Here is a 17,230-nt window from a genome sequence, read left to right as displayed (position 1 = left end):
TGGACCAAGAAACTGCAAATCCATTCACTAGGCGACCTGTTTCCGAATGGTTCGTTCCTCTCTATTCAGGAAGCTCGAGACAAAGGTGGAAACAACGCCCTCGACGTCTTCATGTACTACCGAACCCGACACGCCATGCAGTCTAGCTTTGCCACGTTCCCGCTCCATCCACCGACCTGGCCACTGCTCCACGGAGTGATTCAAGCCCAAGGTGATGGCCGCCTGGTGTCAAATATCTACAAGGCCTTGCTAACAGAAAAACTCACTCGCTGCTTAAAAGCCCGAACAAGGTGGGAAAGAGCGCTGAACACTACGATACTCGACGAAGACTGGGAATACATACTACGACTCACAAAAAAAGTGGCAATAAACACGAGGTACAAACAAATTCATTTCAACTTTGTCCATCAGGTCTACCACACTCCAGCAAGACTTCACGCCCAGAGGACGGCAATATCCGCCTCCTGCTCTCGCTGTGGGTATCCGGAAGCCGACTTTGTCCACCTGGCATGGTCGTGCCCCGAAATAGGAGCGTTCTGGACAGCAGTCCTAGAGAAAATCTCAGCTATAATTGGAGTGCAACTAGAACCTGACCCAACACTGACCATGCTAGGTCTAACCAACCAACTACCAGAACATACCAGGAAACTGGCGAACCTACTTTTGGTCCTGGCACGCAGACGAATAGCTTGCAACTGGGGCAGAGGACCGCCACTAACACTAAAGCAATGGCTCCAAGATGTCACCTACTGTCAAGACACCGAAACAAACTACCTACGAACTCTGCCCCTCCACGCACGCCCCCCCCGATATCTTGGGCCTCTACATTGCATACCTGTTAAACGCAGGTGACGACACGCGCTCGCAGTCTTCACCCCCAATACCAAACTGTTGCGAGCAACCGGACACTTCAATAGCAGCCACGAGTGCCGAACAACAACAACACTAGAACTGTTACGAATCTGAACCCGACATTAAGCGGAGATCGTTCCGAGGGGGCCTGGGGGGTTAAAGGGTCTTCCGACCGGCGCACGGTCTTGTAACGTCTCACTGTTTCATTGTTGTAAAATTAATAAAGAAAGTTCCACAAAAAAAAAAGACACTTCTCTTCTGCCAAGAAGAGCCATTACATCCTCGTCTCACATTTAAAAGTGCAGGTGCACAGAGCCTGACAGCTCCTACCCTTTTAAAGTCGGGTGGCATGGCACCCTGCTGCCAGCATGTCTTATTTTGGTACCAACCCTGTCGGGTTTGAGATCAGCCCGTGCGGTCGCAGTGTTTTCAGTTTCAAGCACTGGTGAATGACGGAAAACACCCAGTTGTCAGCGACAAAGAACCGCCAGAGCCGCGCCGCTGACAAACCTCCAGCATTGCGTGTGTGTTCGGCACTCAGCCGCACGGAAAATAGAAACCCGGGCGCAGTGCTGACCAATGAGGGTGCGGCGGGAGGAAAGGGGCGTGGCCATTCACAGCTCCTCCAATCAGCAAGCGGCAAGTAGTTGAACGTGGGCCGAGGATTTCTGCAAATAGCCCACGAAAAGGAAGGCGGGGCAGCCCTTTACAGTGAGATAAGCATCATCGTAAGGAAACACCGAAGTGATATTTACAGAGGGAGGTGCAGGGCAGGGCTCTAGGTTCCCTGACAGGACAGGGCGTGGGTGAGCCGAAGGCCTCAGGGCTGCATGTAGCGCCGAAGTGGCGAGGGCGCGGTGGACACTGAACTCTGGAGGCCGGGTTGACACTGAGCTGGCTGGGGGCTAGAATTGTGGCATTCTGAAGTGGTAATTACAGGGGACACTGGACTCGGTGGCTTTATGAGAAAATAACGGGGGGGCTGGTCTGGATGAGACCCTGAACTGAGTGCTGTAGGCACCCCTGAACAAGGGCTTCAGGTGACAGTGACACTGCACTGAAGCGAAGTGAACTTGGCGGGTGGGGGTGATAACGAAGTGAGCCCCACCAGTGAAGTCGAAATGATAGTACTTAATTGGGACTTCCAGGCTGCAGAGTGCTTGTGGACAGGGCACAGGCGTGTTGCGTTGCCTGTGTGAAGGACACACACCCTGGGCTGCAGAGCTGCGCGAGGGATTGTGAACGCTGCACAGACTGAGGGGCTGCAACATTGCTATCTTTGGTGACTGCAGAGCCTGGGGGTAGCACGGAGTGGGGACCCCAGTACTGCAAACGCTAGATGTGAGAGCTGCACACACTGGGCGCAGCAGAACTGGTTGTGGCTCTGCACAGATTCGTGGGGCAAGAGGGGCTTGCTGCGGATGCTCCCCAGGACTCCACAGCGACGAAGGGTGCACATCTGGCGGAGAGGAGCTCTGAGCTGCGCCCGGAGGGAGGGACCGGCAGCGCCCACTGAACTTGTAGTGCTTCGGGGCTTTGGCAGGCAGCAGGGTTTCCTCTCAGCTGCGTGTGGAGGAGGGCAGGGCTCTCTGAGGAGGAGGCGGATCCCGGCCCCGCACACACCTTTTGGGAGAGGAAGACAAGGTGCAGCCAGAGGAGGGAAGTTGCAGATCGTTGGGGGCCCGGCAGCGGATAGTAAGAGTGCAGGTTGTCCGAGCAGCTCCCTTGCCGCTCGGGTACAGGGCGCGGGGCAGGGAAGGGAACCTCCCATGCGTGGTACAGCTTGACAGGGTGGCCGCGAGACCCTCTACCCGGACCACGAGTCTGCTACAGAGAAACACCCGCCGCCCCGGGGAAAGACCCCCGGCCGGGTTGGTGGCCCCTGCAACACCGGAGGACAAGCGCCGGAGCTCGCCATGGAGAACGCCCACGCGAAGACCGTGTCCGAGGTGCTTCGGCACTTCGAGGTGAACGAGAGCTGCGGCCTGAGTCCGGACCAGGTCCGCCGGAGCCGCGAGAAGTTCGGCCCAAACGGTCAGTATAACACCCTGTGCATTATCCATCCAATAACGCCCTCCTTCACCCGCAGGGCCTCTTCTACACGCCCCGCTCCCCTCCAGCTGGAAATTCTACCCCGAAAAGCCTTCCTGGAAGCCGGATGAAGCCACACTTTTGGGGGACATGCGACCTCTTCCCAGCACCCTCTCGTGGCCCCAGAGCGTCTCAGTGTATGGGGTTGTAACTTCAATTCGCACAATGCCCCTTTTGGGTTCTCATGGTGTTCCTTTCCAGTGCCTCTTAGGCTGTTTTTTGGGGAGTTTCCCACAATGCCTCACTTCCATCTTTTGGGATGGAGGAGGATCGGATGTTGCCGGGGAACCACAGGGTATCATCCAGCTTCGGGCGCGAGGGAGTAGGGGGGAGTTCTTCGCATGTCCCCCTTTTTCGCGCATGTAGTCTCCCGTTTGTGGGGCATGTATATGTCCTCCTAATGGGGACGGCTAGTCTTTAATGAGACATTTTTTAAGCGTTTTGTGAGCGTAGTACACGAGCTATGGGGAGTCTGCTAAAGTTCCATTTTATTGAGGGTCTCATATTATTCCTTTTGGGTTTTCAGGTCATTTCCCATTTTGAGGTCTCCCACTTGCACCGCGCCCCCTTTTAGACTTGTGGTGATAGGCCCTTCTATCGGCCTTCTACAATATACACATTGTGGGTGTCCCTCCAAGTTGTATTCTTTGGGGGCGGGGGGGGTATGGGGTTCTACAACGTCGCACACACGGGCACCCATGTTTTGCCTTTCTTTTTTTTTGGTGGGTAGGACCCAGTTTTTGTATGCCGCCTTTCACACGGAGTGGGAGTCCGTAAGTCTCCCTTTAAACGGTAAATGCCATCGTTAACGCCTGTGTCGATGTCCCCCAGAGCACGCTCTCTTTTCCGTGGTCCCAAACGTTTTCCATTATTCATAGGTCCTCGCATTCACTCCTCCGCCTGGGCTCCCCAATGCCCCCCTGTGGGCCCCACAGTTTCCCCTTTCAGGAGATCCCATAACGTTTCATGTTTTGTCCATATATGGATTGCAAAGACCCTCCTAGTTGCAGCCCAGAATGCCATCTCATGGCACCCCAAATATTCACACACGTGGATTGCACATACATTGGGCATAACATGTCCGGAACAGTGCCTGCCTGCATTACATGACCACCTCTGGTGCCATACAGTGAAGTGGCATCTATTCCCCTCTAGCCCCAGGAGATGTGCCCTGTCTGCATTACATTACCTCCTCTGGTGGCATACAGTGAGGTGGCATATCTTGCCCTCTAGCCCCAGGAGATGTGGCCTGTCTGCATTACATGACCTCCTCTGGTGTCACAGTGAGGTGGCATCTATTCCCCTCTAGCCCAAGGAGAAGTGGCCTGTCTGCATTACATTACCTCCTCTGGTGGCATACAGTGAGGTGGCATATCTTGCCCTCTAGCCCCAGGAGATGTGGCCTGCCTGCATTACATGACCACCTCTGGTGCCATACAGTGAGGTGGCATCTATTCCCCTCTAGCCCCAAGAGATATGCCCTGTCTGCATTACATGACCTCCTCTGGTGGCATACAGTGAGGTGGCATATCTTGCCCTCTAGCCCCAGGAGATGTGGCCTGTCTGCATTACATGACCTCCTCTGGTGGCATACAGTGAGGTGGCATATCTTGCCCTCTAGCCCCAGGAGATGTGGCCTGTCTGCATTACATGACCTCCGCTGGTGTCGTACAGTGAGGTGGCATGTCTTGCCATCTAGCCCCAGGAGATGTGGCCTGTCTGCATTACATGATCTCCTCTGGCCGCATACAGTGAGGTGGCATCTACTGCCCTCTAGCCCCAGGAGATGTGGCCTGTCCTCATCACATGACCCCCTCTGGTGCCATACAGTGAGGTGGCATCTACTGCCCTCTAGCCCCAGGAGATGCAGGCCGTGGCCTGTTTTTTTCTCGGTCCAGTGGCATCTCTTTCCCTAGCTTCTGGAGATGTGGTCCGAGCCCGCCTGCAATACATTTCCGAATCAGGTGGCATATAATCCTACTAGTTCTTGGTGATGTGCAGTACTGTTCTGCCCCACCTTTCTTACTTGGAAGTTAGGGTCAGGTGGCATCGTTTCTACCTAGTTCTTGCACGTGTGGGCCTGTACCTGCCCGTGTTGCATTGCCTACTGGGGTGGCATAATGTCAGGTGCCATGGAATGCCACTCGTTCTTGGAGATGGGGCACTAGTGCATGCCTGTCCTAATTTCCTTCTGGACAGTTACGAGGTATTCTCCCTAGTTCTGGAAGATGGGAGCCTGCCCCTGTCTGCGTTCTTTTCCCTACTTTAGTGGCATAATGTCGGGTGGCATTTGCTCTCCTAATCCTTGCAGATTTAAGCAGTGCCTGTCTGTGTTATGTTTCCTATTCGGGTGTAAGATTGGCACCTGACATCTATTCCCCTAGTTCTTGGATATGGTGGCCATGCCAATGGCCTGTCTGCATTAAGGTAGTAACTGTGCTGGAGGCTGTCTGTGCCCTTCTCTGCTTTATTAGGAGAAGTGTGGCTGTTATCCTGACATCACGCGCTACAAACCCGCGGCCTCATTTGGGCTGCCCATTGCAGGAAATTATTGAAATGATGTTCTTTCGACAGTTAATTGGGGGGAGGGGCATCTTACAGACCCTCCTCTCCCTCCCACACAGTACAGTGGCATTTTGTTTCAAAATATGACCTTGCATGTTTTGCCATTTGTGTTAAGTTTAAAGGGGGATAGGTAGCTACTTGCAGAATTCCGTTACAGAGGCCTACAGTGTGCCCTCTGGATAGAAAGCAAGCTTTTAAAGAGGGGAGTCCTTTCATTTAAATAATGTGTGTGGCTTGTTACCATTGGGGCTGTGGTTTTATGTATCCGAATGTGGCATTAAAGTGCCCTCCAATCTCTATTAAAATGAGTGGCGGATAGGTAAGATGCTAATTCTTGCGAATTTTTAGCGGCTTTGCTGCTCAGAGGGTTGTGCAATCAAGCCCCTCGGCCTGATGCCACGCGGGGTTGCTTCCGCCTGATGCGTTTTAGGAACTGCAGCCGACTCTTACCTTGATGCACTGGCTATAATGCTGGTCGCTCATAGCTTGATGTCCAAGGATGCTGCAGCCCACCATCACCCTGACGTCTTGGTGGTGCTGTTGCTTGCCTTTAACCTGTTACGCTGTCAGATTTTTGGATTGCCCTTTTCAAGCCGAGGTGTAGCAGTTCTGCTCACCATTCACTTGATACCTTGATGTACTGGCTATAATGCTGGTCGCTCATATCATGATGTATTGGAATGCTGCAGCCCACCATCACCCTGACGCCTTGGTGGTGCTGTTGCTTTCCTTTAACCTGATGTGCTGGCAGATTTTGTAGTCCCCTTTTGAAGCTGAGGTGCTGCAGTTCTGTTCACCATTCACTTGATACCTTGATGCACTGGCTATAAGGCCGGTCGCTCATATCTTGATGTCCAAAGATGCTGCAGCCCACCATCACCCTGACGCCTTGGTGGCGCTGTTGCTTTCCTTTAACCTGATGTGCTGGCAGATTTTGTAGTCCCCTTTTGAAGCCGCAGTGCAGCAGTTCTGCTCACCATTCACTTGATACCTTGATGCACTGGCTATAATGTAGGCCGCTCATATCATGATGTATTGGAATGCTGCAGCCCACCATCACCCTGACGCCTTGGTGGTGCTGTTGCTTTCCTTTAACCTGTTTCACTGTTAGCTGTCATAGTCCCCTTTTGAAGCCGCAGTGCAGCAGTTCTGCTCACCATTCACTTGATACCTTGATGCACTGGCTATAATGTAGGCCGCTCATATCATGATGTATGGGAATGCTGCAGCCCACCATCACCCTGACGCCTTGGTGGTGCTGTTGCTTTCCTTTAACCTGTTTCACTGTTAGCTGTCATAGTCCCCTTTTGAAGCCGCAGTGCAGCAGTTCTGCTCACCATTCACTTGATACCTTGACGCACTGGCTATAATGTAGGCCGCTCATATCATGATGTATTGGAATGCTGCAGCCCACCATCACCCTGACGCCTTGGTGGTGCTGTTGCTGGCCTTTAATCTTTGGCGTTGGCATATGTTATAGTCCCCTTTTGAAGCCGAGGTGCAGCCGTTCTGTTCACCATCAACTTGATTGACACAGGGGGGCTTCAGCCCACCTACCACCTCATGCACACAACATGCTGCAACCTACCTTCAAGTTCATGCACAGTGGAGGCCAAATGGCATCTTAAACAATAACTGGTGCGTTCGTTCCGAGTGCTGCAGTCCGCCATTACCTTGAGCGTACACTCGGGTGCTGCACCCTACCGTCAGTCTGTTGTGCGGGGAGGGGGTGCTGCAGCACCCCACCTTTGGACTTGGTTTGTAGATGTCTTGAAGATCAGCACGGACCCGGGGGGAGGATACTTGGCCACGATGATGCACTGCGATGCTGCAGCCTGCCTACTTTCAATGTGATGTGCCCGGGGGCTGCCACCCACCTCCATCTACATGTGCGGTTGCAGCAGCCTATGTTATTGTGTGTGAAGCCTCATGCCACCTTCAGCTAGAGAGGGAGGCGATGGCTGCTGCACCAGTGTGTCCTGTTAATTTCCGCTTGACCTTTCCGCTGTCAAGTGCCCTCCGCTGGCGCTCTAGAAGTGTATAGTGAGCGCTGGGGCACGCGATCAGTCGTGCATCACTTCACTCAATGTACGGGGTTTCTCTTTACGAGCGCCCACGTTTACAGTGTCTGTTTAGAATTTCAATGTTGGCTATGGGTTTATGCGTGACTCTTAAAGGAGCTTGGACCAAAGCATCCTGATTCTGACAAGTGAACACAAAGCGGAGGCCAGCAGGGAGCAGCTGGGTGTGTAGGCAGGAGAAGGGAGCAAGGCGAACCCCCAGAACGTTCACAGGCTGCCGATCAAGGATAAGAACGTCATGGAGACGGAAAGACTGCCGACAAGGGGTCTTGACCATGAGCCTCTGTTGCCCCTGCTCAACCGACTGCCCGGAGTGTGAGGACTTTGGCTTGCTGTAACGTGACACAGTGCAATAAATGTGTGCCACTTTGCAGCTTTCACTTACGTGAAAAGAATTAAGGCCATGGGAGTGGTAGTGGAAATGTGGAATCCTAGACGGCCAATCGGATCGCAAAATAAAATAGTTAAAACGACTGTAATTAGGGTTACAGAGAAGGGTTTAACCTCCTTCTGCAAAATAGCTCGGTGAGTTGTAGTCCCTAGTGCAGTGCTCCATGTTTTCACTTACCCTTGGAGTTCCAACCGTTGAAAGAAAGTGGCCCATATATAGAAGCCTGCACGTGCCATTTACTTTTTTACATAATATTATGTAAATTAATTGAACGATGTGCGCAAACACTGCTCTCTTCCTTCAATTTATCCAAGCTTAGGGTCGGTGAAAAACTCCCGCTTTGCAGCAACACACGAACTCTCGGGAAAACAATCTCTATAAAATAAGGCACAGTAGCACTCTGTGTGCTTGTGCAAATGAGCAGAGTTTTCAGATACTGTGTGGGGTGCGAGGAGCACAACCGGATGTTTCATCTTGTACCACTTTGAGTAAAGGACCTATGAATCCCTTCCCCTCGGACACAAAGGCGACCCATGCTCTTGGCACCTGAGAGGAACACCCCGCACCTCTGCATTCTGAAGTAGCCGCCCTCACTTTGTGTTGCTAGCATACTCGGACTGGCCCATAGGCCAATAGGGCAATGCCCGAACCAAAAACGCAAAATGCCTACTGTGTGCCAGTTTTATTTGGGTCTAAGTGGGCCACTTTGTTTGCCAATGTGGGCCAGTTTGATGAGTTAAGTCACCACGCGACTAGTAGTTTTGACCAGAGTTACTGAATACATATTCTGTAAAATGCACAATTTGCAATATATTTTATCAAAAAACACCCCTCTGGGTACTACTCAAATAGGCTGTTGCAAAAGGAATGAATTGCCTTTTGCAACTCTGGGACACCTCTTCATTGGTGTATGCCCCAGGCCGACCCTGGTCACTAGTGCACCGTCAATTCTTCTTCATGCAATGTTTGCACTTTGTGCTGTACTTGCATCGTGGCGTTAACTGTGCTGGCATTGCACTTCTCTACAACGGACACGATTGGTGGCTGGGACATGGGTCTAGATACATAATCATCTATGGAAACGGAAATCATTAGCGTTGCCTGACCCCTGGAATTAACAGAAAGTTGATGAAATTCTGGACTGGGACATACCATTGTGTCGGGCACCAGTGGCCCACAGGCACAAATGGCAATAGTCTTTTGAGTAAGGGGGTGTTTTTCGCTAAAATGTGCTGAATAGTGCGCATTTTAAAGACTTTTTATCTGTAACTATGTTCAGAACTACTAGCTGCACGATGAAGTAAATCAAAAGGGCCCACATTGGCCAAAAATCTGGCCCACGTGGACCAACCAACACAAAAACTGGCAGACATTAGCATGTTGGGCCTCCACTTTGGGGATTGTCCCATTGCACTATGGGTCAGGTCATGCCTGGTCCAGGGAGCCTGGGAGAGGGATCTGCAATTCAGGCAACATGGCTTGAGCGCCTTATCCAATGTAGAACACACTCTCAGCCCTTTCTTGTGCGGGGCTGCCCGCAAGCCCTAAAAGCATCTCAATCTTTCCTACGTGAAGAGCGACCTGCAACGCAGAGTCCAACCAGGAGGCTCAGCTGCCACCTTCAGCCACTGCAAATGCTGGAAGTTTGAAATAATACACCCTTCAGCATGTTCTCCGTTGTAGCTTGGCCACATATACTACTTGAGCCAAAATGCAGTAACTACAGTTCACAAGTTGGCACTTCTGAGCACTTTAGGTGGATTCACTCTACAGCATGTAGTGCACATTGTGTTCACAGGGAATGCCAAACACTGGGATTTGCCACTGGTATATTACCATTGGATTTTTTTTATGCAAGTAAGATAGCTCAGAGAGTTAAGTGATCCCTTCTAGCTGGGCTCTATCGGCCCTGCATCATTCCGTGGTTGATCAATTCAGCACTATGAAAAATTGGGCCATATACAATGCTTTATAAGCAGAACAAAACTGACATAAAGCACTACATACAAATGTGCTAGCATTATTGCAGAACTAGATGAGTTATTGTGGCTCTCCACTGGAATTCTACATGGAATGTTGACTAGAACATCTGCAGTTTCTTTCATCCTTGGTCCATGTCTTTCCGAAGTTATAAAAGCATGTCACTCGTTACTGGAATCTGCCCGGGGTTTAGGAACTCCATTCCGGAATTTGGAATAATGTAGATATTTTGCGTGGCCCCCCAGGTTTCTCCATTGGATCCAGGCATGGCTTATTCGGCCAGGCTTTGCAGTGACAAGTTACTGACTAGGTCATCGCTCATTGATAGATGGGGACACGGGCCAGATTACAGAAGCTTTGCACTGGTGCAAGTGCAATATTTGCACGGTATTGGTAATAGGGCAAAGTTTGCCCTATTTCTAAAAACACTTGCAAATATTAGAAAACCATTGCACCATGACAAGTGCATTTTGGCATGTGCAGTGGGGCAAAAATTGCACCAGTGCAAAAAAGTTACGGCGAAAATGAAAGGTATTTTTGCACCAGGGCAAAGTTTGCCCTAGTGCTAATACGGAATGGTATTAGCACTAGGGCAAACTTTGCCCCGGTGCAATAATGCATCGAAAATGTATATTTTTTGCACTAGGGCAATTTTTGCCCTGCTGCTTATAACATGCCAAAATGCACTTGTCATGGTGGAATGGTTTTCTAATATTTGCAGGCGTTTTTAAAAATGGGGCAAACTTTGCCCTAGTGCTAATACTGTGCAAACTTTGCACTTGCACCGGTGCAAAGTTTCTGTAATGTGGCCCATGGATATTCGGAAAGGAATCGCGCAAGATATGCACCAAGAACCCCTTGCAGCCCTAATCCCAATTTCTTTCTGGATATAGTCTTCGATCTGCTTCCTCTTTGAGGTTGTTCCGGAACACTCGGCACGATTGCGTCAGAACGTTGAAATTGACCAATAGCAGGGCAACTGACCAAAGTGTAGCTAGAGGAAGGATGTACGATTGTGGCATTAGGTTGCCTCTTATTATCAAAACAAATGTATCATTGGGTTGATAACATACACACATCTATGCACTTGTGGTTGATTGGCTATTCCGCTATGGTAAGATGCTAGGATGGTCTGTCTGGAAGAACAATCAAAGCCAGGTGGAGCTGCTATTTCAAAATAATAGCAGCATTAAACGTGTTGTGTCCCTGGCCGGGGTGTGTTGCTTCCTTGTATACCACATTACAAAAATAACATTTTCCCAGCTGAATTTGAATGTATGCAAAGAAGAGAGAGAAGCCTGGGATTGTGTATATGACGTATACCTATAGTTTTGTATTGAATTATGTCAGTTCAATTGCATAGGCTATGGTATAACCAAAGGACCAATGCAGGGGGTTAACACATAATTATGGAGGCCCCGGCCAAATGTAGTGGCAGGTTCCCAAGCATCCCGTGCCACAGAGCCCTACTGGCGCCCTGAATGGTGCACCCCCCTTTGTGCCTGTTGCGCCCCTGGACGCATGATCTGTTCTCAGGTAATTTAGACTATGCATGTGAGGATGGGGATTTGGAATTGTGTGGTTAGTCTCAGCTGGCTTAAGTGGGATGTTCTTTGCTAGTCTGATAAGAAGCCATGGTCTGTGCCGCGTCCTGTGTTTTCAGCGTTCTCATCACCTGGATGCTACACCTGGTCGCTGCATCCGCCACCGCTACCTTGCACACACGTATATGGCATGCAGACAGGGACATGCGTAGTCCACTTTGCCACCATGCGCAGAGCCTCTCGGTGAATCTCTCTCCTTATCAGCAACACACATGGCCTTCAGTAAGTCTTCCATAGATGCACCAGCTGTTGAGAGCCTTCAGACCTACATGGGACTGGCTCCCAATCAACTGCAACCAGGAAAGGACCGGTTGCCGGGCTTGTTGCTACAATGTAGCAGTCATGGGCCTCATCACAAGTTGGGCAGCAGCCCTTCAATGCAGCGGTAATGGCATTATCGCTGCCCATATTCTGCTCAATTACCACCAGTGGTATTACCGCACGGTAATTGCACCCGAAAAGTTCCCATTGGGTGTAATGGACTCAATGGGGACTACCATTTAGCACCCAACCCGTGATCTGGCGATAATACCGCCAGACAGGTGGTCACGAACACTGATAAAGTTGGCAGGAACCCAGCCGGGATTCCGCCGAACTCGTGATCAGGCCCATGTTCTGAATTAGAGGCATCTGACTGTGGTTAGGCCGGCAAAGTTTCTTTGCACTAAAAATTACTTAACAGTGCTCTGTTCAAATGTGACACCCTATCTGCAGTTTTCAAATTTCCGTTGCCCATTAAATGTGTTCTACAGAAATCAGAAACTTATAGTAAATAGGTGATCGTGAAAATAGAAAATACCTAATGTGCCTTTTGAAAGAAGCTATAGAAAAACGTCTGATTCTGAAATCAGAACACTAGCAGGGGTTGAGGCCCAATGTGCATGTTGTTTCCTCCCTTCCCTGACGTCTTCTGCTGCTGATTGGCTTTTCCATAGCAACCTCCGCTGCTGGGTGATGCTACTCTGGACTATGCATTGATGTCCCTTTCCCTGACGCGTCACATTGAGGCCTACTATGACCTCTAGTTGGTCGTTACATGCACTCTGCTTCAACCAGTTGCTCTTTTGGGTTCGCCTGTAGTCCGCCTGTACACCACATTGTGAAACCGTCACAGACATTGTGCCTGTAGAATTAATCGGTGATTGTATTTATGTTTATCGGGCCTGAGTGGACCTCCTTTCTTTTATTTTGGTTAGAATATTATGCACTATCATTTTTCTGCCCAGCGACGAGTGGAGTCACGTAAATTAGTCCTCGTCTTCAGGCATGGACTGGGACAAAAGATACTTTTTTTTATACGAGAAACTGTAGTAATGGGCTGTCCTTATAACTGAATATTGGTCTGGGCCCATTGTTGAAAATGACCATCTGTAGAGTGCACTGAGTGAAGAAAGTCGCCGACATTGGCCTGGAACACTGTTCCACACTGAGCCATCAGGCCTGCCCTCCCAGCATTGCCCTATGGGCCAGTCCAAGCCTGCTCTTCTCCAGGCCAACGAGCAAAAGCAGCAGAGCTGACACGTTTCCTATTTGGGGGCTCCATACCTATGGCGCTCGGATGCAAATGCCAGTGAAGGGGGGGGGGGCAAGGCTGCGTGCATCCCTCTCTTGGCATGGACTCTGTGGCTAACTGCATGGGCGGGGCAAGGCTGTGTGCATCCCTCTCTTGGCATGGACTCTGTGGCTCCCTGCATGGGCGGGCAAGGCTGTGTTCATTGTGTTGTTTTTGTTGTTGAAAGCACGCCCTAGCTCGAGAGTGACGGAGCTCTGTACAGGGTGTTGGTGGCCAGGATTTGGGCTGGCATCTTTTAACAGTATTGCAGTGCTGTGAGTTGCGGTCTGTGCATGCATTGGGATTAGTCCTTGGTTCCTGCCTCCCTTGGCATGCTGTTTGTGCACCCTCCACCAAGGCAAAGACGGTGTTTCGGCAGGCATGGGGTGGCATCCCCATAGAACATTTTTTAAATAAGTCATGCTTGCATCACAACTTAATCTGGGGGGTGATTCTTCAACCATTACCGGCAATGCGTTTCCAAAATCATTGGAATGGGGGACTGCCGCACTTTGATGGGTCGTGTCCTCGTGCAAATGTGGCCTATTGATCTGCTGAGATAAGCCATTGATGTGGCGGTGGACCGTGCATTGGTGGAGACCTCCACTTAGCTTTGGTGAGCAATTTGTAGCAGGCATAGGGGCTCTATTGTATTCATATGTTTTCTTCCAAAGGGGAATCAGTACCTTCTATTCAAACCCTATTTTCAGGCTAGAATGAGAACAGGAGCTGTGCATTGCTTTGTAGGCATGGTAACTGGTAGTGATGAGATTCACGGCTTCTTGGTTCCGTGCCTGGCAATGGTGAGCAAGTTGTTAGCTACTTAAGACTCACTGTTGCTTTACTAGTGGCAGCAGTAGTGAGCCCAAGGATGGTTAGCGTGCAGAGTATGAACACTTTTCAATATGGCCCTGTGTCCCTCCTCCTCCCTGGCCCCCTCCCAAACCATGCATCTGCCAAATTCCCCCCATATATATAGATATATATATGCGTGTATGTCTGTGTGTGTGTATATATACACATGTACATACTAGCTGATATACCCGGCGTTGCCCTTGCTTTCACTCCCTCATAGGCACAGGTAACTGTGCAAAATTTGGTGCAGATTGGTGAAACAGTGTGGAATTGTATACGGAACAACGCTTTGGCAAGCCACAAACACATTTTTTTTTACTTTTGCTGAAATCGGGGGAAAGAGGTGGAGTGGGCAAATGTCATGTAGCCAGTAATATCCGGAGGGTCTTAATGGGTGACTGTGCAAAATCTGGTGCAGATTGGTGAAACAGTGTGGGATTGTATAGAGAACATACGCAAAGCCACAAACCCTGAGACTGTTGCTGAAATCTGGGGGAAGGGGTGGGCGTTCCAGATGTCATGTAGCTAGTAATGTCAGGAGGGTCCTAACATGTGACTGTGCAAAATTTGGTGCAGATTTGTGAAACGGTGTGGAATGGTATAGGGAACATAGCCAAAGCCACACACTCACACCCACATTTTCACATTTGCAGAAATATGAGGAAGGGGTGGGGAGTCCAGATGTCAGGTAGCCGGTAATGTCCGGAAGGTCCTAACAGGTGACTGTGCAGAATTTGGTGCATATTGGTGAAACTATGTGGAATTGCATAGGGAACAAACGCGAAGCCACAAACCCACACATTTTCACTTTTATGTATATAGAATATGGTCCACTAGCGTACATTTACGCTTCAAATGATCCCAGTGAAACCATTGGCTACAAGCTAAGCATGGTCTTCTTTCACGGGATGGCTTTGTTTGGAGATTCCATCGGGTTTTATTTGTACATATTGAAGAGGGAGAGCTCCAATGAGAGTTCGGAAATATTGCACCTCCCCCAGAAGGCACCATGAACATTATTTCCCCTGCCGGATGCCGATGGCAAGGGTTCTGCCACTTATAGATATGCTTCTACCAGATCTAGTATTCACAACCTCTCCTCTGAGGCCTACATAAATTCATTTTTTGGTATTTCCTGAATTGGTTGTATTGGTTTTGTGAGTCTGTCCAGTAAGGATGCCCAAACGTGAATGACCCCTTCACTGAGTTATGTTGCGCAGGTGCCACCCAACTTCACCCAGTACTTGGAACAGTTCCCTGCTGATGGTATTATTCAAACTTGAGTAGGTGTTTTAGAACTAACACAATCTGCCCACTCAGACCCTAGGTGGACCCCGAACAATCCAAAACTGGTTTGGTGCTGGGGAGCAGTGTGAGCAAGCTGACGCGGCCATTTAGGTGCCCCTTTATTCGGCAACATTCAGGAGCGCTATTCTCAATGAAGTGCCTAAAATTAAGTGGTTCCCAGTGCATGTCCTCCAGATTTTAAGATTGATCGCAACCATTTCTATAAGGATGGTTCTATGTGCGATTTCGAGACCTGTAAATGTACCTTCACAGTGACATTGGCAGAAGGGCGCTATGAAAGACCACTTACCTTCCAACAGGAAAGTCTACAGACAGTGAGGGAAGAGAAGGGTCGCCAGGCCAAGCTCTGCCTACAGTACCACTGTGGACACTACTGCCTGTAATGTCTGGGTCCCTCCAGACACGTGACACGTGATGTCATTAAACTAATTAAAGGGCAGCACAGCTCCCCGTGCGGCAGTTGAACACCCAACTCACTGACTCCTGTGTTCATTCAGACTCGAGAATGCAGGAGGGGGGTTTGCCTTATACAGGACCCCACAACAATGGCGACGAGGGTCTAAGAAGCTTGCATGCAGTCTAGCCACGCCGGAGCGCCCGGCAGGGAGCGCCGCCATGCGGAACTCCCATATCGTGTGTTGGACCTGGGCTGGCGAGGTCCCGAGGTGGTTGGGCACCCATCACTGGAGTACCCAGTGCAGGCTTGCAAGCACCATCAGAATTATGGTTGGGGCAGTCCTGTCGACCACTGGTGAGGTCCCATGGTGCACAGGCAACCCGCTGCTGGACTAACCAGCGCAGGCTTCATTGCACCATCCATAATGGCAGGGGCAGTCCTGTCGACCGCCGGGCAGCCGGTGAGGTTTGCGCACGCCAGTGATCCCGGGGTGTACAGGAGCAGCAGTGGGAAGTAGAACCAGCGGCAGAGGGAAAAGCAGCTTCCACCGCTGCAGTGGCTGGCAATGAGGGATCGCTGAGCAGCCACCGCACCAGGTGAAGAACCGGCCAGAGGAGCAGCAGTCTTTCAGCCGCTGCGACTGGCACAGCTCGGTGCAGCATACTACAAATGGCTCCCGCCCAGGGCAAGGAGAGGTGGAGCGGTGCAGAGTGTTTGCTGCATGTAAGGAAGAGCGGTGCGTTTTGATGAACGCTGCGTGTTGCTGCATTGAATATCGGCAGATAACTACACAAACTTAGTCGATTGAATACTTTCTCTTTTTACCTACCAGGGTAATTTTTCACACACCCTGGTAGTACCTATGTTGTAGGAATAATTAGCATCCTGCTAGGATAATTTCAGCAATCCAAGTCATTTAAATTATCCAAATTGCTCTTTGATGAATATATTGTACTTTGTGAATTTATGTATATATGATGAATGTTATGTTTTATGTTCTTTTCTTCTTTCCAATACTTTCATTTAACTTTTGTGAACATTTTGAATAACCAAAAAATGTGTTTTGAATAATCTATTTTCTGTACTCTTTTGACTTTTTTCTTTGGTTTATCCTTCATGACTTTCTCTGAAAGCACATTCCTTGCATTATTATGGAGATTTAACCTAAATAATTGACAGAAATCAGGACTGTCAACAGCGTGGGTACCTCTTTTGGTTCTGTTTAAGCTGCATTGAATAGAGCCCGCCTGGAGGAGAGTATATGTGGCTGCCCAGGGAGTGTGCCCCAAGAGTGTCATCTCGACTTTGACACGTACCATAAGCTGCCTCTCCGCCAGCACGAATGAACTGCGCTGCCTGCCCTTTCTCAACAAAGGAACTTTTTCTCCGGCTTGAAGAAGTGTAGAGGCACCGCCCGTGTGTGGCCAGCCCAGGGCCCTATGATGGACTTGTAAAACTCTGTCCCTGCACTATGGATGGTACACTCAGTGAAGTGTCTATCTGAAGCTGTGATCCTGTGAGCTGCCTATATGCTCAATTTGGGCTCCGTAACAT

General features: G+C 50.0%; 1 protein-coding gene across 3 annotated transcripts in view; it reads left to right on the top strand.

Moving 5' to 3' along the window:
• Positions 1-1,620: 1,620 nt before the first annotated feature.
• Positions 1,621-17,230, top strand: part of ATP2A3 (ATPase sarcoplasmic/endoplasmic reticulum Ca2+ transporting 3) — a 680,492-nt gene continuing 664,882 nt past the window's right edge. For 2 of the 3 annotated variants that reach the window (XM_069614715.1, XM_069614714.1), the window contains exon 1: positions 1,621-2,886. In XM_069614715.1, coding sequence (XP_069470816.1) covers positions 2,769-2,886 — 118 coding nt within the window. In that variant the 5' untranslated portion in view covers positions 1,621-2,768. The remainder of the gene's footprint in view (positions 2,887-17,230) is intronic. The other variant, XM_069614716.1, reaches the window with a different exon arrangement.

The sequence above is a fragment of the Ambystoma mexicanum genome, chromosome 9 (assembly GCF_040938575.1).
Source record: "Ambystoma mexicanum isolate Mex_15411 chromosome 9, UKY_AmexF1_1, whole genome shotgun sequence".
Lineage (NCBI taxonomy): Eukaryota > Metazoa > Chordata > Amphibia > Caudata > Ambystomatidae > Ambystoma > Ambystoma mexicanum.
The sequence above is the reverse complement of the archived record's forward strand: the minus strand, read 5'-3'. Positions and strand labels throughout refer to the sequence as shown.